The sequence below is a fragment of the Erinaceus europaeus genome, chromosome 6, assembly GCF_950295315.1.
Source record: "Erinaceus europaeus chromosome 6, mEriEur2.1, whole genome shotgun sequence".
NCBI lineage: Eukaryota > Metazoa > Chordata > Mammalia > Eulipotyphla > Erinaceidae > Erinaceus > Erinaceus europaeus.
Window position 1 is genome coordinate 17025858 of NC_080167.1, and position 26654 is coordinate 17052511.

The window sequence follows — 26654 nt, forward strand, 5'->3', positions numbered from 1 at the left end:
GGGGGTGGTGCCAAACGGCCTCTTGCGTCACCCAGTTGCGCCGGAAGTTGAGCTGCTCAGTCTCCTGGAGCCCTGTTGAGCCGAGAGAGTTCCGCAGTGGGACGAGGGCCACCATGGTCTCTGATGGTGAGCGCCGCGCTGGGCGGGACTCTGACCCCGGGCTGGGCAGCCTCAGCACTTTTGGGGGTTGGTGGTCTTTAGAGGAGAATCGAATGCATGCACTCAGTAAATAAGTTAGGATCCTCTCTTGTGTGCCAGACATTATTTTATGCGCTGAGGACAGTATGATAGCCATGGACCCTAGTGGAAGTTACAGGGTGATGGACAGCAAAGACAGCAACAAGTAAAGATAATTCCAAGGAGTGGCAAGAACGACGCAGACCCTGCTGTAATGGGGAGGAAGTTTCACGAGTGGTGGAGCAGTGCTGCAGGGCCCTCTTTCCCCCTCCCCACCCTTTCTCCCTCTCCCTCTGTATTTCTGTCTGTATCAGAAAGAAAAAAAAGGAGGGGGTGGGTAGAAAGAAAAAAAAAAGGGGTGGGTGGGGGATGGCCACCAGGAAAGGCGTAGTTGTTGTGCAGGCACAGAGCCCCAGAAATAGCCCTGGTGGGAAAACAAAACAAACAAACAAACAAACAACACGAGATACATTTTACAATCAGTGAAAAATAAAATGGCAATGGTATGTCCCTTGCGGGTTGCTGTCAACTGACATTCAGACTCTGACGAATCAGGGAGGCAGGGTCTATTGGCAGGGCTTTTGGAGGAAAGGTATAGCTTTGGGAATCTGAAGAGTTAACAGGATTTTGATATGGAAGCAGAAATCAGAGACTGGGTGGGACAATCAAGACATAAACTATGAAGTCAGGAAGGAAGGTATGGAGACAGGAAAGGTGTTAACAGGGTTTTCAGAACAGCATGTGCTTGCAGTTTTGTACCGCTCTATTCTTAGAAGGTACTTTTCTTAAAGACTTGCACCCAGAACCCCCAACACCTGTTACTTAGTGTATAGATGTTGAATGAACGAATGCTTGGCTGTCAATTCCTTTTTACGGTAAAAACAGTACATTATAATTGCTTTTTTATTGGGGGACATTTATTTCTTTTTTAAAAGGAGTTATTTATTTTTTCATAATAAGGAGAAAGGAGCAGGGGAGGAGAGAGAACCAAAGTATCACTCTGCCGCATGCAGTGCTGGGTGCCTCATTCCTATAAGTAAAGTGCTTTTAGCCACTGTTTCACCTCCCGGATCTTAGATCTTCAGTCTTTTCATCTTCTTAAAAATGTATATATTTCACAAATGATAGGAAGAGGTGAGAACAGCACTCTGTCTTATTGGTGTGTGGGCATGTAGTATGAAGCTCAAGGACCTGCTTAAATATCCGGGTTTGAGCCCCTGGCTCCCCACCTGCAGGGCTGAGGGGGTTGCTTCACAAAAGGTGAAGCAGCAGGTCTGCAGATGTCTATCTTCCCCTCCTGCCTCAGTTTCTCTCTGTCCTATCTAGTGTGTGTGTGTGTGTGTGTTAGCCTCCGGTAGCAGTAGATGCCCCAGTGATATCCCTGGAGGCAAAGAAGGGGGGGGGTGGTTCATGGGATTGAATTTAGAGCCTCATTCTTGGAAGCCCAAAACTGTACCACTACCTCTGGGCTGATCTATACATTTAAAAAAAATTATTTATTCCCTTTTGTTGCCCTTGTTGTTTTTCATTGTTGTAGTTATTATTGTTGTTGTTATTGATGTCATTGTTGTTGGATAGGACAGAGAGAAATGGAGAGAGGAGGGGAAGGCAGAGAGAGGGAGAAAAAGATAGACACCTGCAGACCTGCTTCACTCCTGTGAAGCGGCTCCCCTGCAGGTGGGGAGCCTGGAGCTCAAACTGGGATCCTTATGCTGGTCCTTGCACTTTGCACCATGTGCGCTTAACCCACTGCGCTACTGCCTGACTCCCTGATCTTTACATTTTTAAAAACATTTAGCCTTTGGGGCCGGGCAGTGAAATTGGCCAGGTGGTGGTATAGCAGGTTGAGTACACATGTTACAATGTACAATGACCCAAGTTTGAGCCCCTGCGCTCCACCTACACCGGAAAAGCTTCATGAACAATGAAGCAATTCTCCAGGTGTCTTTCTCTCTCCCTTTCTACCTCCCCCTCCCCTCTCAATTTTTCTCCTATTAAATAAAAAGAAGAAAGAAATGACTGCCAGAATCTATGGATTCATACTGCAAGCACCGAGCCCCTTCAGTAACCCTGGTGGCAATTAAAAAAAAAAAAGGCATTTAGCCTCTTGCTAAAGTTCAGTTGTCAGAAGATAAACATGTAACATAGTGTAGTGGTGCTGGTTCTGGCTATAATTTACATGTGGGGAAGATTAACTCTGATTCACTTTCATGAGGCTAATGTTTATTTTTTGTATATATTCAGAAGATGAATTGAATCTTCTAGTTATCATTGTCGATACCAACCCAATTTGGTGGGGGAAGCAAGCGTTAAAGGAATCTCAGGTAAGATTGCTTAAGAAGCCTTCAAATAATTGTGGTTTAACTGAGTACATAGCAACTTTTATAAAACAGTTCTATTATGATATGATTTAGGGGCCGGGCAGTGGAGCATCCAGTTGGGCGCACATATCACCATGCACAAGGACCCAGGACTGAGCACCGGCTCCTCACCTGCAGGGGCTATGCTTCACAAATGGTGAAGCAGGTCTGTAGGTGTCTCTCTGTCTCTCTCCCTCTTTATCCCCCTCTCCCCTCTCAATTTCTCTGTCTTATGAAATAAAATAGAAAAAAAAAAAGCCACTGGGATCTGTGACTTCATAGTGCTATGATAGAGCCCCAGCAATAAGCCTTGTAGCAATAAAAAAAGATATAATTTACACACACACACATATTTTATATACCATAAAATTTACCAATTATGATATGTAATTCAGTTATTTCTTTTAGTAAAATAATCACAATAAAGCGTGTAATTGTCACTAAAGTTCCCATTTTAGGATGTTTGAACTCACAGAAAATTGTCATAAAGGTATGGAGTGGTCCCATGTGCCCTCTTCCCCAGCTTCATCAGTGGTATTTTTTTTTTAATATCTTTATTTATTTATTGGATAGAGATACCCAGAAATCAAGAAGGAAGGGGGTGGTAGAGATGGGGGAAAGAGAGAGAGAGAGAACTGTAACACTGCTTCACCACTTGCAAAGCTTTCCCCCTGAAGGTGGGGACTGGGGGCTTGAACCTGGGTCCTTGCTCACTGTGACATGTGCGCTCAACCAGGTGAGCCACCACCCAGGTCCGTGATTTTTTTTTTTTTTTTTTTTTTTTTTTTTTACCAGAGCATGGATCAGCTCTGGCTTATGGTGGTAATGGGGGGATTGAACCTTGAACCTGGGACTTTGGAGCCTCAGGCATGACAGTCTGTTTGCATAACCATTATGCTATCTACCCCTGCCCAAGTGGTGATTTTTATATTTATTTATTTTCCCTTTTGTTGCCATTGTTTTTTTTTTATTATTGTTATAGTTATTATTACTGATGTCATCATTGTTAGATAGGACAGAGAGAAATGGAGAGAGGAGGGGAAGACGGAGGAGAGAAAGACAGACACCTGCAGACCTGCTTCATTGCCTGTGAAGCGACCCCCTTCAGGTGGGGAGCCGGGGGCTCGAACCAGGATCCTTACGCCAGTCCTTGTGCTTCACGTCGTTAGCACTTAACCCGCTGCGCTACTGCACTGTTCAACTCTGGCTTATAGTGGTGCAGGGGATTGAACCTGGGGCTTTGCAGCCTCAGTCATGAGAGTCTCTTTGCATAACCATTACGCCATCTACCCTCCACCTGTGGTGATTTCTTATATAACTTTGTTTCAATGTTGAAACCTGGAAGCTGACATCTTTACAATCTTATTCATAGCACAAGATTTTTGTTTGTTATTGAGGAACAAGTGCCTCATGCGTGTTTCATTTCACTGCTTCTGGGCCAGCATTTGCAGTCAGATAGATAGTCATATAATAGCACCAGAATCTCCTCGGGCACTGTAGCACTCCCACGTAGTACTGTAGTACCCGTAATAGCGGGACTTGAGTCTTTGTCACACTCAGCGGGGCATATGCTCTCCCTGATGAGTAATCCCTCCAGCTTCACAATGACTTTTGCTTGTTTGTTTGTTCTTGTTTACTTTTTTCCACCAGAGCACTACTTAGCTCTGGCTTATGGTGGTGCTGGGGATTGGATATGGGGTCTTTGAAGCCTCAGACATGGATGTCTTTTTGCGTAACTATTATGCCATCTCCCCAGCCCTCACAGTGTTTTTTCTTTTTTCTTTTTCCTGCCACCAGTGTCATTGCTGGGGCTCAGCACCAGCACTATGAATCTACCACTCCTGGTGGCCTTTTTTTTTTTTTCCTGCCTATTTTATTGGGTAAGAGAGAGAACTGAGAGAAAAAAAGAGACACCTGCAGATCTACTTCATAGCTCGTGAAGCATCGACTTGCAGGTGCAAGAGAGGGGATTTGAACCTAGGTCCTTTCACATGATAACACGTGCACATAACCCGGTTCGCCACCACTCAGCCCTCTTTTTTCCAATTTTTTTCTTCATTTCTTATTTACATGTTTATTTATAGGCTGGAGGCAGAAATCGAGAGGGAAGAGCGGGGGAGAGAGGGAGAGAATGAGAGATACCTGTAGCACTGCGTCATAACTCATGAAGTTTTTCTCTTGCAAGTGGGGACTGAGGTCTTGAACTTGGGTCCTGGCACATTGTAGCATGCGCACTCAACAAGGTGCACCACTACCCAGCCCATTCCTCTAGTGGTTTTCTATGCACTTGTGTGTATGAGTTTCTCTACAATCTTATTTCACATGCAGATTTGTTTAGCCAGCACCACAATCAATACAGAGCTACTGTATCACTCAGGTGTTCCTTGGTGCTGCCTTTTATTTACTTATCAGCCTTTTTTTTTTTCCTTAGTACCTGTATGATTCTACAACTTCTTGTGAATTCACTCCCCCTTTTTAAAAAAAAAAACTCAATAGAGTGAGAAACTAAAAGTGGGTTAGAGAGAGAGAGAGAGAAAAAGAGAGAAACAGAAGGGCAGGAATAGACAGCATAATGGTTATGCAAAGAGATTCTCATGCCTGAGGCTCAGTCTCTTGCACCACCATAAGCCAGAGCAGTGCTTTGGTCATAACAGAGAGGAGAGAGAGGAGAGACACCACAGCATCACTCCACTGCTCATGAAACTGCTGTGCAGATGCACCCCTATGGTGGCCAGGGATTAGAACCCAAGTCCTTGCGTATTGTAAAGTGTGCGCTCTACTCTGAGCTATCTCCTAACCTCCTATTTAGTTCCTTTTTATGAACAACAAACATTTCTCAAGGTTCTGGAGACTGAAGGACTGCCTTTTATGGTTACTGAAAAGTGTTTTTGCATAACCACTATAGTATTTCACAGGCCCTAGGCTGAAAGGTTTTAGGTTGAGGTTAATATTTTTTGTCTATGAGTGTCTAATTGTTCCAGCACCATGTTTGAAAATCTTTACCTTTTCTCCCTTGCGTTGCTTTTGTTGGCAGTCACTTGGGTGGGTGGGTTTGTCCCTGGACCCTCTGACTCACTGCCCTCTGTGCTTGTCCCTCCATGCTTTCTGTAGCTTTCTTGATTCCGATGGCTACATACTTCTGGACTTCTCTATTCTAGTCCACAAATGTCATGCAGAAGACATTTGTGGAATGCTCTCCTGATGCAGTGATGATCTCAAGTCAGTAAAAGTAGAAACTGTCGTTCAACAGGTGTTTTTGCTTAGGGCCTTGGAGAAGGGAACTCCTGAGCCAATGTTAGCTGTGATTAATTGTCTATAGTTTACATGGAATGCACTCATTTCAAAACCTGACCTAGTTATTTAGATAACTAATATGCCATGTTTTAATGCTTTCTCTGCGTGTTTTTTTTTTTTTTTTTTTTGACAGTTCACTTTATCAAAATGTATAGATGCTGTGATGGTGCTGGGAAATTCCCACTTATTCATGAACCGTTCCAACAAGCTGGCTGTGATAGCAAGTCACATTCAGGAAAGGTATGGCCATTGTATCACTGCATATGCTTGGCTCTCACCATCTGTGAGGTTCTTATGCCACTTGGGATGTACTTTTCCTACCCTATGGTACACAATTTTTTCTCTACCATTGAACACTATAGTAGCAAAGGATTAATACACTTATGTCCTGACAGGTATGGATTAAAAACCCATTAGCATGGTCCAGGAGGTGGTGCAGTGGATAAAGCATTAGACTCTCAAGCATGAGGTCCTGAGTTCAATCCCTGGCTGCACATGTATCAGAATGATGTCTGGTGCTTTCTCTCTCTGCCTATCTTCTCCATGAATACATAAATGAAATCAATTAAAAAAATCTTATTAGCTGGTAAATAATAGAGTTATATCATGTTTATATTAAACCTGTACATTTTTATATGTTTCTACCTAAAAGAAAAAGGGTGAGGAAGATAGCATAGTGGTTCTGCTAAAGACTTTCTTGTCTTAGGCTTTGATGTCTCAGGTTCAGCCTCTAATACCACCATAAAACAAAGCAGAGCAGGGGGTAGATAGCATAATGTTTTATGCAAAGAGACTCTCATGCCTGAGACTCCGAAGCCCCAGGTTCAATACCCCCCATCCATCACTACCATCGGCCAGAGATGAGCAGTACCCTGGTAAAAAAACAAAACAAAACAAACAAACTAACAAAAAAAAACAGCTGAGTAGTGCTCTCGTAAAAATAATAGACATAAATGTGGTCCGAGTGGTGGCACAGTGACAAAGCTTTGGACGCTTAAGCATGAGGTCCTGAGTTTGATCCCCAGCAGCACATGTGCCAGAGTGATGTCTGGTTCTTTGTCTCTCCTCCTATCTTTCTCATTAACAAATAAATAAAATCCCACAACGACCCTGGATCCATACTCCCAGAGAGATAAAGAATGGGAAGGCTATCAGGGGAGGGGGTGGGATGTGGAGATCGGGTTATGGGAATTGTGCGGAGTTGTACCCCTCTCATTCTATGGTTTTGTTAATGTCTCCTTTCTTAAATAAATAAAAATAAATAAATAAAAATCTTAAAAAATAATAATAATAGACATAAAATAGAATTGTCAAATTGGATGGGCAGCTCCCATTACTACTAATTATTCCTCTTCTTTTAATATTTTATTTATTTTTAATAGCAGAGAAGGAGGTACAGAAAGATACACACACAGAGCTACCAGAGCACTGCTCAGCTCTGGCTGATTGTGGTGCTGAGGATTTAATCTGGGACTTTGGAGTCTCAGGCATGAGAGTCTCTTTGCATAACCATTATACTACCTACCCCTAGTTATTTCTTTTCTTTTTTCTATCTTCTTTTGTAATTACACTCTGTCTTTTTCGTCTATCATTTTACAGGGGAGGGCTAATGGTTTACAGTGCAGTCATTGTTGCATTGGTACATTTCTCATTGCCCTGTGAAAGTTCTCTGCAGAACACTCATTATCTAGGTCCTTTTCCATCATCATGCACTAGGACCCCAAAGTTCTTTTGAACCTTGCTCTTCTCCTTTCCCAGAGTCCTTTGCTTTGATGCAAGAATATTCCCCCCAACACACACACACACACACACACACACACACACACACACACACACACACACACACACACACACACACACACATTTTTCTTTTTACCAGAGCACTGCTCAGCTCAGGCTTGCGGGGCTGGGGATTGAACCTCAGAGCCTCAGGTATAAAAGTCATTTGCATAACCATTATGCTTTCTACCCAGCTCCATCACTACCCTAGTCTTTACAATTTTGTCCCAGATGGTGAGATGGGATGTATGATTTTCCTGGCAGCCAGGCATAGTTTCTGGTACCACTCATGATAAGAACTTTACATATGTGATTCAGGTGTTTAAAAATAAGGATTTTTCTTAATATAGTAATTCCTAGACTTGAGCCAACTCTTCCATCTGGTGCATGACTGAAGAAAGTGACTTTTTCTTTTGTTTTTTCTTTCTTTTTTTTTTTTTTTTTTAAGAATTTATGTACTCATGAGAAAGATAGGAGGAGAGAGAGAAAGAACCAGACATTACTCTGGTACATGTGCTACCGGGTATTGAACTCAGGACCTCATGCTTGAGAGTCCAAAGCCTTATCCACAATGCCACCTCCCAGACCACAACAGTGACTTTTTCTCTCATTTGCCTGAAAACTGGCTGTGTAAGCATCACTTAGAATTTGATGTGACTGTTTTTTTCATCCTATTTTTAATTTACTGTTTACTGGATAGAGACAGAGAGAAATTGAGAGTGAAAGGCGAGATGGAGAGCCGCCTGCAGCACTACTTTACTCATCATGCAGCTTTCCTCCTGTAAGTGGGGACCAGGGCTTGAACCTGGGTCCTTATGTACAGTTCTTCTTCTTCTAGCGTTTGCCCTTCTTCCGTAGCCAGTCAACAGCGTCAGGTTGAAAGCTGTCAGAAGCTGCTTGTTGCTGGCTTTGAAAGTGACTGGGATCCATGTGGATTCAGTCGGCTAGGAAGGATCGTCAGTTTCCCCAATGAATGGGTACTCACGGGATGCACCATGAGAAGGTCGATCCAATGCATCCCAATGTACAGTAATATGTGCCCTCAGCCGGGTGTGCCACCACTGGGCTACTGGAGTGACTTCTGATTGTGAGGAAAAAATGAGAACCACTCAGCATTTCAGGGGATTATTGAGATGTCCTTATTTCCTCTCATTTTTCCAGAAAATAGTAGAATCATTAAAACATTCTGTTGCAGTAGGCTTGTGTTTCCAGTTTGCCTCTTCAAACATTTTTTAAAAAGTGAAATTAAGGGGGCCAGGTGGTGGCACACCTGGTTAAGCACATACGCTACAGTGAGAAAGGACCCCAGTTGAAGCCCCAGGTCCCCACCTGCAGGGGGAAAGCTTCATGAGTGGTGAAGTAGAGCTGCAGGTGTCTCTCTGTCTCTCTCCTGCTACGCCCTCCCCTCCTCTCTCAATTTCTCTCTGTCTCTATTCAAAAATAAATAAACAAAATTTAAAAAAATGAAATTGTGGTCCAGGAGGTGGCGCAGTGGCTAAGGCACTAGACTCTCAAGCATGAGGTCCGAGTTCGATCCCCTGCAGCACACATACCAGAGTGATGGCTGGTTCTTTCTCTCCTCCTATCTTTCTCATGAATAAATAAATTCTTTTTTAAAAAAAATGAAATTAATTTGGGAAGGAGTAGATAGCATAATGGTTATGCAAAGAGACTCTCGCACCTGAGGCTCCAAAGTCCCAGGTTCAGTCCCTTGCCCCACCATAAGCCAGAGCTGAGCAGTGCCCTGGTAAAAAATAAAATAAGATATTTTAAAAAATTGAAAATGATTCTAGAAATCTGTGGATCCAGAATTGGTGTGGGTTTTCTTTTTCTTTTTTTTTTTTTTTCAGCTAAATGTCACTTTGATGTCTCATGAGGGCACTGAGTCATGGCGTAGTTTCATGTCTTGTTTTATTTTTGTTTCAGTCGATTCTTATACCCTGGCAAGAATGGCCGGCTTGGAGACTTTTTTGGAGACCCCGGAAACCCTCTTTCTGAACTTAACCCCTCAGGGAGTAAAGACGGAAAATACGAGTTACTGACTGCTGCAAATGAAGTTATTGTTGAAGAAATTAAAGATCTGATGACCAAAAGTAACAGCTTTTAAAATTTCATTATTGTTATTTTGCAAATGAGGTTGAGTGTGGAGGTGCTGAGACGTTAGTATTCTGTATACTCTCTGCTGGCATAGTCTCTCTTTTTTAAAAAAATTATCTTTATTTGTGTTTATTGGATAGAGACAGCCAGAAATCAAGAAGGAGGGGGAAGATAAAGAAAGAGAGAAAGAAAGATACCTGCAGCACTGCTTCACACTTGTGAAGCTTTCCCCTGCAGTTGGGAACTGGGGGCTTGAACTTGGGATTTTGTGCATTGTAACTCAACCAGGTGTGCCACCACCCAGCCCCTCTCTTCTTCTTTTTTTTTTTTTTTTAATAATTTTTATTTATAGAATGGAAATATTGACAAGACCATAGGATACGAGGGGTACAATTCCACACAGTTCCCACCTCCAGAACTCCATATCCCATCCCCTCCCTTAAAAGCTTTCCTATTTTTTATCTCTCAGGGAGTATGGACCCAGGATAATTATGGGGTGCAAAAGGTGGAAAGTCTGGCTTCTGTAATTGCTTCCCTGCTGAACATGGGCTATCCATACTCCCAGCCTGTCTCTTTCCCTAGTGGGCCATGGCTCTGGGGAGGTGGGGCTCCAGGACACATGGTGGGGTCCTCTGCCCAAGGAATTCAGGTTGGCGTCATAGTAGCATCTGGAACCTGGTGGCTGAAAAAGAGTTAAAATATAAAGCAGAACAAATTGTTGACTAATCATGAACCTAAAGGCAAGAATATTGCAGATGAAGATTTGGGGTCTCAGTTTTGGGAAAAGCTAGTAGGTCTATTTTAGGAATATTCCTAGGGTCCCATGACTTTACTAGTTTCTGCCTGCGTCTCACAGCTAACATGCAGGTGGACCCAAGGCCCTCTCTTTTTTTTTTTTTATAAGTTTTTTTTTATATTTATTTTTATTTATTTTCCCTTTTGATGCCCTTATTGCTTTTACTGTTGTAGTTATTGATGTCGTTGTTGGATAGGACAGAGAGAAATGGAGAGAAGAGAGGAAGACAGAGAGGGGGAGAGAAAGACAGACACCTGCAGACCTGCTTGTGAAGCGACTCCCCTGCAGGTGGGGAGCTGGGGTCTTGAACCGGGATCCTTACACCAGTCCTTGAGCTTTGCACCACCTGCACTTAACCCGCTGCGCCACCCCCCGACTCCTGCTCTCTTTTCTTTATTAGGGTCATCTGCATCAAAGTTGATGTATCACTGCCTTCTGTAGCATCTGATTATTGACCAGCCTGTACTTCTTGAAACACACTCTTTGCCTTTTAAAGCTTTCCTATTCAAACCTATTTTTCCTTTTTTTTTTTTTTTTTAATGGTTTTTCTTTTCTTTCTTGGTTTCTGTTTGTTTGTTTTCTCTTCATTAGAGTATTGCTAGCTCTGGTTTCTGGTGGTGCTGGGAATTGAAGCTGGGATCTCAGAGCCTCGGGCACTATAATCTTTGTGCACAAACACTATGCTATCTCCTCAGACTCCCCACAACTTTTTTTTTCTTAAACAAAATTCAACTGAGGGAGTTTTAAAGATCTTAGTGAGTTCGCCATGCTGTAGAAAAGATATCTGAGAAGCTACACACAAAAAAACCAGAAGACTTTCATAGTCTGCGGGGAGTGGGAACAGAAAGTTTCTATAGGCAAAGGAAGTGGGGTTTAGTACAGGATTCTTTCCCTTTAGAGTTGACAGGATCTGTCAGGCAGATTACTAGCGAGTACTGCTCAGGCTAAGATACTACTATTATTATTTTAATATTTTAACAGTGCTGAGCACTGTTCAGCTCTGACTTATGATGGTGCTGAGGATTAATTCTGGGCATAGAAGGCTTTGTGCACTACCATTGAGCTATAGCCCTGGTCTGAGATGTTTTTCGGGGGGAAAGGTTGAAATTATTTTCTTTAAATTAATTAATTAATTTTATTTAATGGCACAGAGAAACTGAGAGTGAAGGAGGATAGAGACAGACAGAGAGACACCTGCGGCACTGCTTCACAGCTTATGAAAGTTCCCTCTTGCAGGTGGGGAGTGAGGGCTTGAACCCATGTCCTTGCACATGGTAACATGTCTTTTTAAATTTTTTTTTTAATATTTATTTTCCCTTTTGTTGCCCTTGTTGTTTTTTATTGTTGTTGTAGTTATTATTATTGTTGATGATGTCATTGTTAGATAGGACAGAGAGAAATGGAGAGAGGAGGGGAAGACAGAGGGGGAGAGATAGACACCTGCAGACCTGCTTTACCGCCTGTGAAGTGACTCCCCTGCAGGTGGGGAGCCAGGGGCTTGAACCGAGATCCTTACTCCTGTCCTTTTGCTTTGTGCCACATGCGCTTAACCCGCTGAGCTACCACCCGACTCCCAGTAATGTGTCTTTAACCGGTACACTGCTGCCTAGCAGGGATTGAAATTATGATATATATTAATCTCTCTCTTTTTTCCCCTAAGAAAGAAAATATATTTGTTTATTTTTTGCTGTTGATAGAGCTCTACTACTCTGCTCCTCTCCTCATCTTTCTCTTTCCTGGCATTTCCTGATCTGATCTCATCTCTGGGGTTCTTCTCTCAGGGTGCCAGTCTTCTTGAGCTGCAAGTTGAGCTCTGATTTTCTTTATTCCTTTTCCTCAGAGTCAGAGGAGTTTCTCCACTCCTCTCTTTACTGGCAGGGCAACTCCCCGAGAGGGAGCAGGAGGAGGGAGAGGAGGGCAGGGAAGCACAGAACCCTGGCTCAGCCACTGCCCACTTGTGTTCCGCTTAGATCATTACTGACCCTCAGCCTTTCCAAATAACACTAGCTTGTTTTTTGTTATTTATTTTTATTGTGAAATCTGTATAGTCAAATTTCCTATCATAACTTTTAAAAAATTAATTAATTTTTGAAAAGTGAGATGTAGAGAAAAGAGAGACAGAGACCAAACAGCACTGCTCAGCTTTGGCTTATGGTGGTGCTGGGGATTGAACCTGGAACCTCAGAGCTTTAGTCATGAAAAACATTTTGCATAACTATCTTGCTATCTTCTAAGCCCATAACCATTTCTAAGTGTATAACACTTCTTTTCACATTCTTGTACAAACATCGCTGTCCATTTACTTTTTTTTCAACAACCCAAACTGAAACTTCACATTCATTGAAAACAGCTCCCCATCATTTCCTCCCTCAGCTCCTCACCATCAAGATAGCTTACACTGGTAAATATTTTAAAATAACCTACTTAAGTGTTCCTAAGAACAAATTGCTGTGAATGTGTTTAAACCCAGTTTGAAAATATCAGCTGAGTTTATCCATGGAGAAGAATGCTTTGTCTGAAAATGATTTTAGTTCTAGAAAATACCTAAAATTTTCCTTTTAAAATTTTTTTTTTTCTTATTTGCAGGTGACATAAAGGGTCAACATACAGAAACTCTGCTGGCTGGATCCCTTGCCAAAGCTCTTTGCTGTATCCTTGGTGTTTCACTCACTCAGAAGATGTCTTCTTAATTTGTGATACTTCTTAGAATTTAAGATATATATATATTTCAATTTTATTTATTTATTTTCCCTTTTGTTGCCACTGTTGTCTTTTTATTGTTGCTGTAGTTGTTGTTGTTATTGATGTTGTTGTTGGATAGGACAGAGAGAAATGGAGGGAGGAGGGGAAGACAGAGAGGGGGAGAGAAAGATAGACACCTGCAGACCTGCTTCACCACCTGTGAAGTAACTCCCCTGCAGGTGGGGAGCCGAGGGATTGAACCGGGGTCCTTACGCCGGTCCTTGCACTTTGTGGCACGTGCACTTAACTCGCTGCGCTACCGTTGACTCCCCTATATATCTTTTTTTAATGGTGCTAGTAATGAATCCATGGCTTTACCATCCGACTCCCCTATATATCTTTTTTAATGGTGCTAGTAATGAATCCATGGCTTTGTACGTGTATATTACTATTACTGAGTAGCCTTCCCGTACCATTATTGTTGTTATTGTTATATTTTAATTAACTGGAATGGGGTGGAGGAAAGATACCACAACACTGCTGCACCATCTACAGAGTTTCAACTAAAGGCCTCGAATATTGTCTCCTGTCCTCTGGGCTGTTCATATTGGAGGGCATAGGTGTCTTAAATTGGTGGAAAATTAAAAAAAAAAAAATTCATCTTGGCTTTGAAATGTTTTTTGAGGCAAGCTATAAAACATGAAATAGAGGGGGCCATCGGTAGCACAGCAGGTTAAGCGCAGATGGCGCAAAGCTCAAGGACCAGTGTAAGGATCCTGGCTCTAGCCCCCGGCTCCCCACCTGCAGGGGAGTTGCTTCACAGGCAGTGAAGCAGGTCTGCAGGTGTCTACCTTTCTCTCCCTCTCTCTGTCTTCCCCTCCTGTCTCCATTTCTCTCTATCCTATCTAACAACAATGACAGCAATAACAAGAATAATAACAACAACAATAAACAACAAGAACAACAAAAAGGGAAAGAAAATAGCCTCCAGGAGCAGTGGATTCATAGTGCAGGCACCGAGCCCTAGTGATAACCCTAGAGACCAAAGAAACAGCAAACATGAAATAGAAAGAGGAAGAACTCTAGCTTATCTAATTTGTCCCAGTTCTGCTCAGAGCAAATGCTTTTGCAGGATGCACCCTTGACTCTTATTTTGACAAATTCAGATGTTTGCCTTTTTTTCAGTTTTCATCTTCCATGTAGTGGAAGCGTTCTCCTGTAAAACTCATTGACCCCAAAGCTGATGAAATGAGTGGTTGCTTCTCAGCCTGTGAATGAGTACTTTTGCAATTAAGAGTCAACACCTTTTGAAGCATGTGGCTTATATGTGTTTGTGTGGCATTCTCTCAGCTATGTGTAATCTTTTTAGGATTTTATTTTATTTGTTCATTTATTGGATAGAGACAGAAACTGAGATGGAAGAGGGAGACAGAAAGAGAAACATCTGTAGGACTACTTCACTGCTTGTGAAACTTCCCTTCTGCAGGTGGGGGCCTGGGGCTTGGATCTGAGTTTTTGTACTTTGTAGCATGTGCACTCAACTGGATATACCATATATCTAGTTGAGTGCAAGTAATATGTACATATTACTTGTTTGGACAGGAGAGATTCCCATATCATAGCCTTTACTTTTGTTTCCTAATAATTTAAAATTAAATCTAATTTTTATTCATTTATTTTGCACAGAGATAAAGAAATAGAGTGGGAAGGGAAAAATAAATTTAAAAAAGAGAGACACAGCTGCAGCACTGCTTTACCATCTGTGAGACTTTTACCCTACAGGTGGGGGCTAGGGTCTTGAACCCTGGTCCTTATATGTATGGTAATGTGTGCACTCAACCAGGTGCACCACCACCCAGACCCCATAGCCTCTATTTTTTGTATGCAGTGCCAGGGACGGAATCTAGGGTCTTATGCATGTATGTTACCATTGAACCACTTCCTTTGGCCCGGAGAGCGTGTGTAAAGCACACCCCACCATTTGTAGAGTTCCATCCTTGCCAGAGATGGAACACAGGGCTTCCTCCAGGGGAGGTGGTCACCCTACCCTTGACCCACCTTTCCAGTCCCTCCTAGACTTTGGTGGGGGCTCTCTGATCGTCAAATGTGTTATTTTATTCAGTTGACTTAGTGGTTGATTTGCTTTCTAGTATTCAAATCCAGCACTGGATTCTTTATTTATTTATTTTTTTATTTAAGAAAGGATTAATTAACAAAACCATAGGGTAGGAGGGGTACAACTCCACACAATTCCCACCGCCCAATCTCCATATCCCACCCCTCCCCCGGTAGCTTTCCCATTCTCTAGCCCTCTGGGAGCATGGACCCAGGGTCATTGTGGGTTGCAGAAGGTAGAAGGTCTGGCTTCTGTAATTGCTTCCCCACTGAACATGGGCGTTGACTGGTCGGTCCATACTCCCAGTCTGCCTCTCTCTTTCCCTAGTAGGGTGGGTCTCTGGGGAAGCTGAGCTCCAGGACATATTGGTGGGGTCTTCAATCCAGGGAAGTCTGGCCGGCATCCTGATGACACCTGGAACCTGGTGACTGAAAAGAGAGTTAACATACAAAGCCAAACAAATTGTTGAGCAATCATGGACCCAAAGCTTGGAAAAGTGGAGAGGAAGTATTAGGGAGGTACTCACTGCAAACTCTAGTGTACTTCTGCTTTCTTACTTTGGTGCCATACTCCAAACTCAGTCAATTTCTGCTTTGCGTTTCTACTTCTTCTTTTTTTTTTTTTTTACTTGCATAACATTCCCCAGATTCCCATTTAACAATACAACCCCCTCTATTTCATTCATCATCTTTCATGGACCTGTATTCTCCCCACCCACCCACCCACCCACCCACCCCAGAGTCTTTTACTTTGGTGTAATACTCCAATTCCATTTCAGGTTCGACTTGTGTTTTCTTTTCTAATCTTGTTTTTCAACTTCGGCCTGAGAGTGAGATCATCCCGTATTCACCATTCTGTTTCTGACTTATTTCACTCAACATGATTTTTTCAAGGTCCATCCAAGATCGGCTGAAAACGGTGAAGTCACCATTTTTTACAGCTGAGTAGTACTCCATTGTGTATATAGACCACAACTTGCTCAGCCACTCATCTGTTGTTGGACACCTGGGTTGCTTCCAGGTTTTGGCTATTACAAATTGTGCTGCCAAGAACATATGTGTACACAGATCTTTTTGGATGGATGTGTTGGGTTCCTTAGGATATATCCCCAGGAGGGGAATTGCAGGGTCATAGGGTAGGTCCACTTCTAGCCTTCTGAGAGTTCTCCAGACTGTTCTCCACAGAGGTTGGACCAATTGACATTCCCACCAGCAGTGCAGGAGGGTTCCTTTGACCCCACACCCTCTCCAGCATTTGCTGCTGTTACCTTTTCTGATGCCAGCACTGGATTCTAATCATAGAATAGTATCTTGGTAATTTAATTTTTTGGGACAAAGATCGTTATCATAGTTAGATTGCAAAAGCCATCTGATTGCAGAGTTAGTGACTGGGTATTTCTAGTAAGTATTGCTTTCCTTATCATGATACAAAGAATATGTCTTTTCTTCTTCTTCAGGTTTGTGGATGCTGGGATTTTGTTTCTTTTTTTTTTTTATATATATATTTATTTATTTCCTTTTGTTGCCCTTGTTGTTTTATTGTTGTAGTTATTATTATTGTTATTGATGTCATTGTTGTTGTCGTTGTTGGATAGGACAGAGAGAAATGGAGAGAGGAAGGGGAAGACAGAGAGGGGGAGAGAAAGACCGACACCTGCAGACCTGCTTCACCGCCTGTGAAGAGACTCCCCTGCAGGTGGGGAGCCAGGGGCTCGAACTGGGCTCCTTAGCCATGTGCACTTAGCTCGCTGCGCTACCGCCCGACTCCCGTTTCTGTTTATTTTTATCCACTTTTCTTTCTTGCCATTTTTTTGGGGGAGGGGGGCTTAAGGGTTTATAATACAGTTGTTGACATATAGATCCAAATTCTCCCCTCCCTGTGATAGGAGTCTGCAAAACACTCTCTTCCCCAACCCAGATCCTTTTCCAACATCTTGCACACAGACCCCATACCCCTTTAAACTCATCCCTTCCCCTCTCTTTACGCAGAGTCCTTTGCTTTGGTGCAGTTATCCATTATTTCTTCCAGATTTCGAGGCATCTTTTTTCTGTCTATTGTATTTATAAAATCAAGTAATTTTTTCCTATTTTTTATTGAGGAGAATCAGTGGTTTGCAGTAAGTACGGTTGTTGGCACATATGTAAAATTTCTCAGTTTTTTTGCAAGACATTCAGAACTTGGGTCTTCCCCCACCATCATGCACCAGAACCTGAAAATTCCACCTCCCAGCCCCCAAAGTCTTTTACTTTGGTGCAGTATACCAAACCCAGTCTGCTTTGTGTCTCAAATAATATTTTTTATTCCTTAATGCTAAGAAAATAAGATATTCATAGAATGAACAAGGAGGTTAAAGGTAAGAGTACATTTTAATTTTTTTTTAATTAAAAAAAATTTATTCATTCCCTTTTATTGCCCTTTTTATTGTTTTACTGTTGTAGTTATTGCTATTGATGTTGCCATTGTTGGATAGGACAGAGAAATGGAGAGAGGAGAGGAAGACAGAGAGGGGGAGAGAAAGACAGACACCTGCAGACCTGCTTCACTACCTGTGAAGTGACTCCCCTGCAGGTGGGGAGTGGGGGGCTCGAACCAGGATCCTTACACTGGTCCTTGCGCGTTGCGCCATGTGCGCTTAACCCGTTGCACTACTGCCCAATTTCCCAAGAGTACATTCCCCCCCGCCATAATCTCACTTCTATTACTGTTACATATACTGGTGGGCAATTTAAAAATTATTTAGGGAGTCGGGCAGTAAAGCAGTGGGTTAAGCGCACATGGCGTGAAGCGCAAGGACCCGTGTAAGAATCCTGCTTCGAGACCCCGGCTCCCCACCTGCAAGGGGAGTCGCTTCACAAGCGGTGAAGCAGGGCTGCAGGTGTCTATCTTTTTCTTCCATTCTCTGTCTTCCTCCTCCTCTCTCCATTTCTCTCTGTCCTATCCAACAACGATGGCAACAACAACAGCAATAATAACTACAACAATAAAAAACAACAAGGGCAACAAAAGGGAAAATAAATAAATAAATATAAAAATTATTTAATGTTATGTTTAATAAGATTCAATTAAATCATAATCTGTTCTTATTTTTTATAGATAACCAAGAAATGAAATCAAGGATATTGGTAAGATCTTAAATCAATACTATGTTTAAGTACCAACTATAGCCAGAAAGGTAACAAGGTGGGAAATATGTAAATGGCAATTACAAAAAAAAAATACATTTTGAGAGGCAACAAAAGGGAGAGCCGGCAGTCGGGCGGTAGCACAGCGGGTTAAGCGCAGATGGTACAAAGCGCAAGGACCGGCAGAAGGATCCCGGTTCCAGCCCCCAGCTTCCCACCTGCAGGGGAATGGCTTCACAGGTGGTGAAGCAGGTTTGCAGGTGTCTGTCTGTCTCTCCCCCTCGCTGTCTCCCCCCCCCTCCATTTCTCTTCACACGGGAGCACCTGCACAACATGTTCCTGTGCTGTCTCTCCTCTCTCTGGTCCTTTTAATTAAAAATTAAAAGTCCTCTAGGAGTGGTGGAAACAGGCAAGTATGAAGCTCCAATACATGGAAAAAAAAAAAAAAAAAAACACCTCCGATTAAAATTTAAAAGTCAAAACTTAATGCCCAGTGAAACAGCTCACTTGGATAGTGCAGTGCTTTACCTGGTATAACTCCGCGTTCATGCTTGACCCCTACCACGCAGAAGGAAGCTTCAGTGTTGTGGTCTATTTTATTCTCCCTCTGGCTCTCTGTCTCTATCTAAAAATAATAATAATAGTAGTAAAAGTTGAGATTCACTCTAGAAAAGCAGGTAGAAAACATGAGAAACATGCAAAAGAAGAAATGTAAATGGTCACACAGCTGGAAAGTATGTCCAGCCTTCTAGTAAGTCAGAAATGTAAATGTCGAGTAACAGAATTGTTGTTTTTTGCTTCTTATTCAGCACAAGTTAAAAAAAGCATAGCAGTTCCCACTATTGATGGCATTGATTATTGCCAGCCGGTTATTGATTAGGATTGGTTTTTCTCACACATTGCCTATGGGAATATAAGAATTACACAGAGGGGATGTGAAGGTGCTCTTCAGAGCACTGTTTTAATCTGGGACTGGAAATTGCTGAAATAATCTAAATATCTATGTTGGCCAAGTCATGACATCATTGTAAAGGATAATACACATCCAGATTCATTGCTGTAGTGAGATTCTCTCTCCCCCCCTGTATTTTTAGACTGACAATGTAGATTGCAGAATACTAGGTGAGGCTTCATCCTGGTGTGTGTGCGTGTGTGAGTGTATGTGTGTTCATTTGAGTGTGAATATGTGTGTGTGTGTGTGTGTGTGTGTGTGTGTGTGTATGTGTGTGTGTGTGCTCACATATGTTCTCTAGAATGATGGTTATCAATCTGTTAGCAAGAATTTTCTTTGAGTGGTAGGATTCAGGGAAATGTTTGCAGTCATCTTTAAGCTTTTTGGTATTATTTAATAATGATAAATCAGAAAAAAAATCATTGGGTCATAGTTTTACTAGAGTATAAGTAAAAGATGAGCCTGAAATTTATTAACTAATGGTGGTGGTGGAGGTACATAGCATAATGGTTATGCAAAGAAACTCTCATGCCTGAGGCTTCAAAGTTCCAGGTTCAGTCCCCACCATAAGCCAGAGCTAAGCAGTGCTCTGTTTTAAAAAATTTGATTAATTAATTAATTCAAAAATATTCATTTAACTAATGAAGGTGTAATTTTTTAGGTGATTAAGGCTGCAGAAGACAGTGCTTTGCAGTATATGAACTTCATGAATGTCATTTTTGCAGCACAGAAACAGGTAAATTGAAAACCTTCTTTTTAAAGAAATTTTGTTCCAACAACCTGGGAGGTAGCATAGTGGATAAAGTGTTGAACTCTCAAGATTGAAGCCCAGGGACTGAACAGTGACACTCCTGGTAGAGCACCCATGTTCCCATGAGCAAGGCAAGCCCTCAGCCTCCACTTGCTGGGGGAAAACTTCACAGACTGTGAAGCATGACTACAGTCATCTCTTTCCCTCTCTGTCTGTCAATTATCCCTCTCCTCTCAATTTCTCTGTCTCTGTCAAATACATGAATCTTAAAAATAAATAAATAAATAAGATCCAGAATGTAGTCTCCAACTTCACTTGCCAGGTAATACTTTGGCTCTGTCTTCTTTCATAACTAAATAAATATTTAAAAATTTATTTTAAAGTATTGTTTGTTTCATAATGAAATTAATTTGATTTTTGAATTTATTTCAGAATATTATGATTGATGCCTGTGTTTTAGACACTGACTCAGGGCTCCTCCAACAGGTACGTTGTAAGTAAATACTTAGTGTTGGTGGGTAGGTTAAGAATGCTTAGTGGGTTATTACCTATTGGTAAATATTTTTCACCAATCTCTACACATTCTTAGGGATTAGCCTGCATGATGTTTTAGATCAGAGCACTAACATCTCTCTAGTTCCTTTAAGAAATTATTTACAGGGGGCCGGGTGGTGACACAGCCGGTTAAGCGCACATATTATCAGGCACAAGGATCTGGGTTTGAGCCTTTGCTCCATACCTGCAGGGAGATATTTCACAAGTGCCGAAGCAGGTCTACAGGTGTCTATCTTTCTCTCTCCAATACTATCTTCCACCTCCTCTCCCAAGTTCTATATGTCCTGTTGAGTAAAAATAGAAAGAAAGCCAAAAAAAAAGAGAAAATAAATAATTTACCCTTTACATAGTGACTTGATTAACTTTGCAAAAGTGAGTAGTGGCACACCCAGTTGAGCACCCATGTTATGCACAAAGACCCAGGTTCAAGCCCCCAGTTCTCGCCTGTAGGAAGGAGGCAACAGCAGTAGCGGAGTGGGTTAAGCACAGGTGGCGCAAAGCGCAAGGACCAGCGTACAGAAGGAAGCAACAATAACTGGATAATAAGTGGTCCATCTATGCAATGGAATGTTATTTGATCACCAGAAGGTTTGAGGACTGGAGAGATATTTCACTGGGTGGGGCACCTATGTTGCCACGTGTGTGGTCCAGATTCAAACTTCCAACACCACATGGGTGGTGTTGGAAGAAATTCCAGTGTTGGGAGTCAGGTGGTAGTGCAGTAGGTTAAGCGCACGTGGTGTGAAGCTTAAAGACCGGAGTAAGGATCCTGGTTCAAGCCCCTGGCTCCCACCTGTAGGAGAGTCCCTTTACAGGCGGTGAAGCAGATCTGCAGGTGTCTATCTTTCTCTCCCCCTCTCTGTCTTCCCCTCCTTTCTCCATTTCTCTGTCCTATCTAACAATGACAACATCAGTAGCAACAACAATAATAACTACAACAACAATAAAAAACAGGGGCAACAAAAGGGAAAATAAATAAATATTAAAAAGAAAAGAAATTCCGGTGCTGTGGGTCTTTCTGTCTGAATGAAACACTGGGCCAGAGCAGTGAAATAGCTCATGTACAAAAAATAATGAAATACAGGTAACCCTTACTTTAGTGACTAGGTTCCATTTCTGAAGCCCAGTTGAAGGGGGAAAAATTGTCCATAATACCTCTTTTTTTTCCTTTTTTTTAAACTTTAATTTCCTTAGAATTTTTTTTATTTTCCCTTTTGTTGCCCTTGTTGTTTTATTGTTGTAGTTATTATTGTTGTTGTTATTGATGTCATTGTAAGATAGTATAGAGAGAAATGGAGAGAGAAGGGGAAGACAGAGGGGGGAGAGAAGGACACCTGCAGACCTGCTTCACCGCCTGTGAAGTGACTCCCCCCATAATAACTCTTACTGGGGAGTCGGGTGGTAGTGCAGTGGGTTAAGCACACGTGGCGCAAAACCCAAGGACCAATAAAGGGTCCCTGTTCAAGTTCCCGGCTCCCCATTTGCAGAGGAATCACTTCACAGGCGGTGAAGCAGGTCTGCAGGTGTCTTTCTCTCCCTGTCTCTGTCTTCCCCTCCTCTCTCGATTTCTCTCTGTCCTATCCAACAATGATGACATCAACAACAACAATAATTAGAACAACAATAAAAACAACAAGGGCAACAAAAAGGAAATAAATAAATAGATTTTTTTAAAAAAAAATACCTCTTACTGGTATTGCAGACATAATGTCCTGTAGTGGGTTTGGCAACAGTTTTAGGTAGGTTAGTGCCACCTTTGCATAACTTCTAACATCTTAATATATTTTAAATGGTGAGTTCTACAGCATAAAGTTTATATCTTAATGCACTTATTAAAACTATAATGAAAATGAGTAGACATGGTAAGAACAAACATTTATCAGTAGCAAACAAAGAAAGGGCATTATGTGATGCTACACTGTAGGCTAGAGGTGTGGACCAAGGAGGTGTAGATTAAATATTTCAGCATCTTGAGAGGTAGCTAGAAGTTTCTGGTCTTCACTTAGATTGAGAAAACAGTAGCTTTCAGGTGAGTGAGGGGAGGTGGAGGTGGATGCATAACGATTATGCCAAAAAACTTATGTATCTGAAAATTGCCCAGGCCACCATAACCAGAGCTGAGCAGTGCTCTGGTTTAAAAAAGAAAAGAAACTGGTTGCTTTTAATTCAGTGTGCCATAACCTCCTGTCCTGTTGTAGACTTACTGTAGATCCCTCTGGGAAAGTGCTACTTTGGCAGAGTCCTATGTCTGTCTTACAGGCTTGTGACATCACAGGGGGACTGTACTTAAAGGTGCCTCAGATGCCCTCCCTTCTGCAGTATCTTCTGGTAAGGAAATGACAGTGGTGACCCCCCCCAACTCCTTAGTGGACTTAAACTTAGTAGACTGAACTCCCTGTTTCCTGAGAAAGAAACAAGAGCAAGATGACTGGTGCTTATAACTGGAAAAAGGCAGTGAGCCTGGGTTTGAAGTTAAGAAGGGCAGAGCTCAGGCAGCCAGCCCTGAACCCTGGGAGCTGTCTCCAGAGTGTTGTCTGGCTTTTTCCAAAATAATGCCTGTATGTGGGGGGGCTGATAGTTATTGAATGAGTGAAAATGCTTCTCAATAGATTAAAGGACAATCTATTTGGTATTCTTAGTTTTGACTAGCAAATATTGGTTATCTCTGTCTTGACTTCTGGTTGATTTTTTTCCCCGTGTTATAAATAAAAATTTCTTAATCTTTTTTTTTTTCTTTTGTAAACAGTGGGTTTTTCTTCCTGATCAAGATCAGAGGTCTCAGTTAATCCTCCCACCTCCAATTCATGTGGACTACCGGGCAGCCTGCTTCTGTCACCGAAATCTCATTGAAATCGGCTATGTCTGTTCAGTGTGCTTGTCAAGTAGGTGCAAGTACTGAGCTATTTTTATTGCATTTATGTTTCTGCACTAAGGGTTGGCAGAAAATACTGCAACTGTGATTTTGAAGCCATCCTGCTGTTTTGTCTTTTAATTCACAGTATTCTGCAGTTTCAGCCCCATCTGCACTACTTGCGAGTAAGTATCTGTGAGATTGTTGGCTACTTCATTCTTTAGAGATTAGAGCATTTAGAAATTGTTTGTTTTGGGGGTCGGGCGGTGGCGCAGTGGGTTAAGTGCACGTGGCGCTAAGTGCAGGGACCTGCGTAAGGATCCCAGTTTGAGCCCCCGGCTCCCCACCTGCAGGGGAGTCGCTTCACGGGTGGTGAAGCAGGTCTGCAGGTGTCTTATCTTTCTCTCCCCCTCTCTCTCTGTCTTCCCCTCCTCTCTCCATTTTTCTCTCTGTCCTATCCAACAACAAAGCAACGTCAACAATGGCAATAATAACCGCAACGAGGCTGCAACAACTAGGGCAACAAAAAGGGGGTAAAATGGCCTCCAGGAGCGGTGGATTCATGGTGCAGGCACCGAGCCCAGCCATAACCCTGGAGGGAAAAAAACGAAAAAATTGTTTGTTTTTTTCTCTTTGTCTCATTTTAGGACAGCCTTTAAGATTTCTCTACCTCCAGTGTTGAAGGCCAAGAAAAAGAAACTGAAAGTGTCCGCGTGATAAAGTTCATTCCCTTTCCTTTAGAGCTATCAGTAGGAACTATATGGGAGAATCTTCAGTGGGAAAACTACAGATGCGATAAAAAAAGAAGAAGAAAGAAAGAAAGAAATACATCTAATGACTTCTAGTACAACATCCTCATCCGGTGCTCCTTAGGGACTCGTTTACTCAAGAATCAGTCTATGGAATATACCACAAATCTTTTTGACTGAGTTTTGTCCAGAAAGGGAGAAGAAAGCACAACCTGTGACTTTTTGTTTTTGTTTTTTTATTTGTAGTGGGAAAGCCATTTGTCAGCATCAGTCTCCCTGAATTGATTATAGACTTTAGAATTGATTACCGAAGTCTAGGTTGCTGCTGTGAAATGTGCAACATATGAAACTTGAACACAGTTTTGTTTATTCCTGGAGTAGCAGCATTAATTAAGATAGAACACCCTACCTGAACAACACTTGGACAGCAGTCATTTAAGTAAAGAGCCTCATTATCTTCTAATAGCTTCAGATATTAGAAGATACTCTTTTATCTGACTTGAATGCATTTTTGGATAAAGTCCAAATAATAATAGCTTGCCTTTGAATAACTGCAAAACCTGATTTTAGACAAATGAGAATGAGTGTGGTAGCATTTTTTTTCTCCCTTCAAAAACAGTTATGTGAAGAGCTTATTTGTGAAAAAATAATGTCTAGGTTCAGAGGGGGGAATTTTGGGGGGTGAATGGATTCTGATTCCAGTTAGTTGTTGTCTCTGGGCTCTGGGTAGGTGTTTTTTTTTTTTTTTTTTTCCCAACTGATCAATTCTGGCTTATGGTGGTACTGGGACTTTGGAACCTCAGGAATGAAGTCTCTTTGCATAACCATTATGCTATCTACTCCTGTCCCTCACCCCCCCCTTTTTTTTCTTTAATGTTGTAGTACTGTTGTCTAAAACCTTTGGATTTAATGCTGAAAACCTTCATAAATTCAAAAGAAAAACTTATTAATAATTTCAACAATAAAGGACTTATTTTTCTATATAAGGTTGTCATTTCAGAAGTTCTTTTAAATTCTGGCTTTGTGGAGGCAAAGTTTAAAAAAGAAACTTTTATAATGCAGTGACAGGTCTTGTGCATGTGTGGTTCTTGGGGCCACTTTTTCATTCTCTTAATTTCTTCCCTCTCCCTTTTTAGTTCCACCACCCATAGAACTTCTTCGATGCCATGGTATCCCTATGTGATGCTAAGGCTTGAACCCAGGACCCTGTGCATGGTAGGGTGCACACTTTACTAGGTTAGCTATCTCCCAGTTCCTCAGTATCACATGGTAAGGGTTTTCAGAAATGGTGATTGCTTCGGTTTTTAAATATCAGAATATGCTGGGTTTTTAAAAAATTTTAAAAAATTTATTTATTCCCTTTTGTTGCCCTTGTTGTTTTATTGTTATAGTTTTTATTGTTGTTGTTATTGATGTCATCATTGCTGGATAGAACAGAGAGAAATGGAGAGAGGAGGGGAAGGCAGAGAGAGGGAGAGAAAGATAGACACCTGCAGACCTGTTTCACCGTTTGTGAAGCGACGCCCCTGCAGGTGGTAAGCCAGGGGCTTGAACCAGGATCCTTACACCAGTCCTTGTGCTTTGTGCCACCTGCACTTAACCCACTGCGTTACTGCCCGACTCCCTAAAATATGCTGTTTTTTTTTTCTGAATAGTACTTTTTATTCTGATTTAGTTTTCCTTTCTTTTTAAAATTTTTTTATTTATAAAAAGGAAACATTGACTAAACCATAGGATAAGAGGGGTACAACTCCACACAATTCCCACCACCAGAACTCCGTATCCCATCCCCTCCCTTGATAGCTTTCCTATTCTTTAACGCTCCGGGAGTGTGGACCCAAGGTAATTGTGGGATGCAGAAAGTTGAAGGTCTGGCTTCTGTAATTGCTTCCCCGCTGAACATGGGTGTTGACAGGTTAATCCATACTCCCAGCCTGCCTCTCTTTCCCTAGTGAGGAGGGGCTCTGGGGAACAACAATGACATCAATAATAACTACAACAATAAAAAAACAAGGGCAACAAAAGAGAATAAATATATATTTAAAAAAAAAAAAAAAGAGGGGCCGGGTGGTGGTGCACCTCGTTGAGTGACTTGTTACAGTGCTAAAGGACCTGGGTTCAAGCCCCTGGCCCCTACCTGCAGGGGGAAAGCTTTGCGAGTGATGAAGCAGGGCTGCAGGTGTCTCTCTATCTCCTCCCCTCTCAATTTCTGGCTGTTTCTATCCAATAAATAATGATAATTAAAAATGAAGAAAGAAAGAAAAAAGAGTCGGGCGGTAGTGCAGCGGGTTAAGTGCACGTGGCGCAAAGCGCAAGAACCAGGTTTAGGATCCCGGCTCGAGCCCTGGGCTCCCCACTTGCAGGGGAGCCACT

General features: G+C 42.0%; 1 protein-coding gene across 3 annotated transcripts; it reads left to right on the forward strand.

Annotated features, from left to right (window-relative positions):
- Nucleotides 1-6: 6 nt before the first annotated feature.
- GTF2H3 (general transcription factor IIH subunit 3) lies at nt 7-24318 on the forward strand. Of its 3 annotated transcripts, none has more exons than XM_007539775.3 (13): nt 7-126; nt 2422-2501; nt 5965-6071; nt 9537-9703; nt 13090-13152; nt 17625-17654; nt 18395-18423; nt 20037-20111; nt 20559-20612; nt 22941-23009; nt 23428-23563; nt 23681-23717; nt 24180-24318. In XM_007539775.3, the coding sequence occupies exons 1-13, from the start codon at nt 114-116 to the stop codon at nt 24247-24249; spliced, it is 930 nt and encodes a 309-aa protein (XP_007539837.2). In that variant the 5' UTR covers nt 7-113; the 3' UTR covers nt 24250-24318. The 3 variants fall into 3 exon arrangements, with proteins under 3 accessions (XP_007539837.2, XP_060049210.1, XP_060049212.1); XM_060193227.1 differs by lacking the exon at nt 7-126 and adding an exon at nt 5649-5756 and having other exon boundaries at nt 5987-6071; XM_060193229.1 differs by lacking the exon at nt 7-126 and having other exon boundaries at nt 2423-2501; nt 5987-6071.
- The last annotated feature ends 2336 nt before the right edge of the window (nt 24319-26654 follow it).

What these genes read in the sequence shown, in the direction of transcription:
- GTF2H3 (XM_007539775.3), top strand. An exon ending in TAAAGATCTGATGACCAAAA is followed by an intron (nt 9,704 to 13,089) that starts GTAACAGCTTTT and finishes TCTTATTTGCAG; the next exon opens with GTGACATAAAGGGTCAACAT. An exon ending in CCCATCTGCACTACTTGCGA is followed by an intron (nt 23,718 to 24,179) that starts GTAAGTATCTGT and finishes GTCTCATTTTAG; the next exon opens with GACAGCCTTTAAGATTTCTC.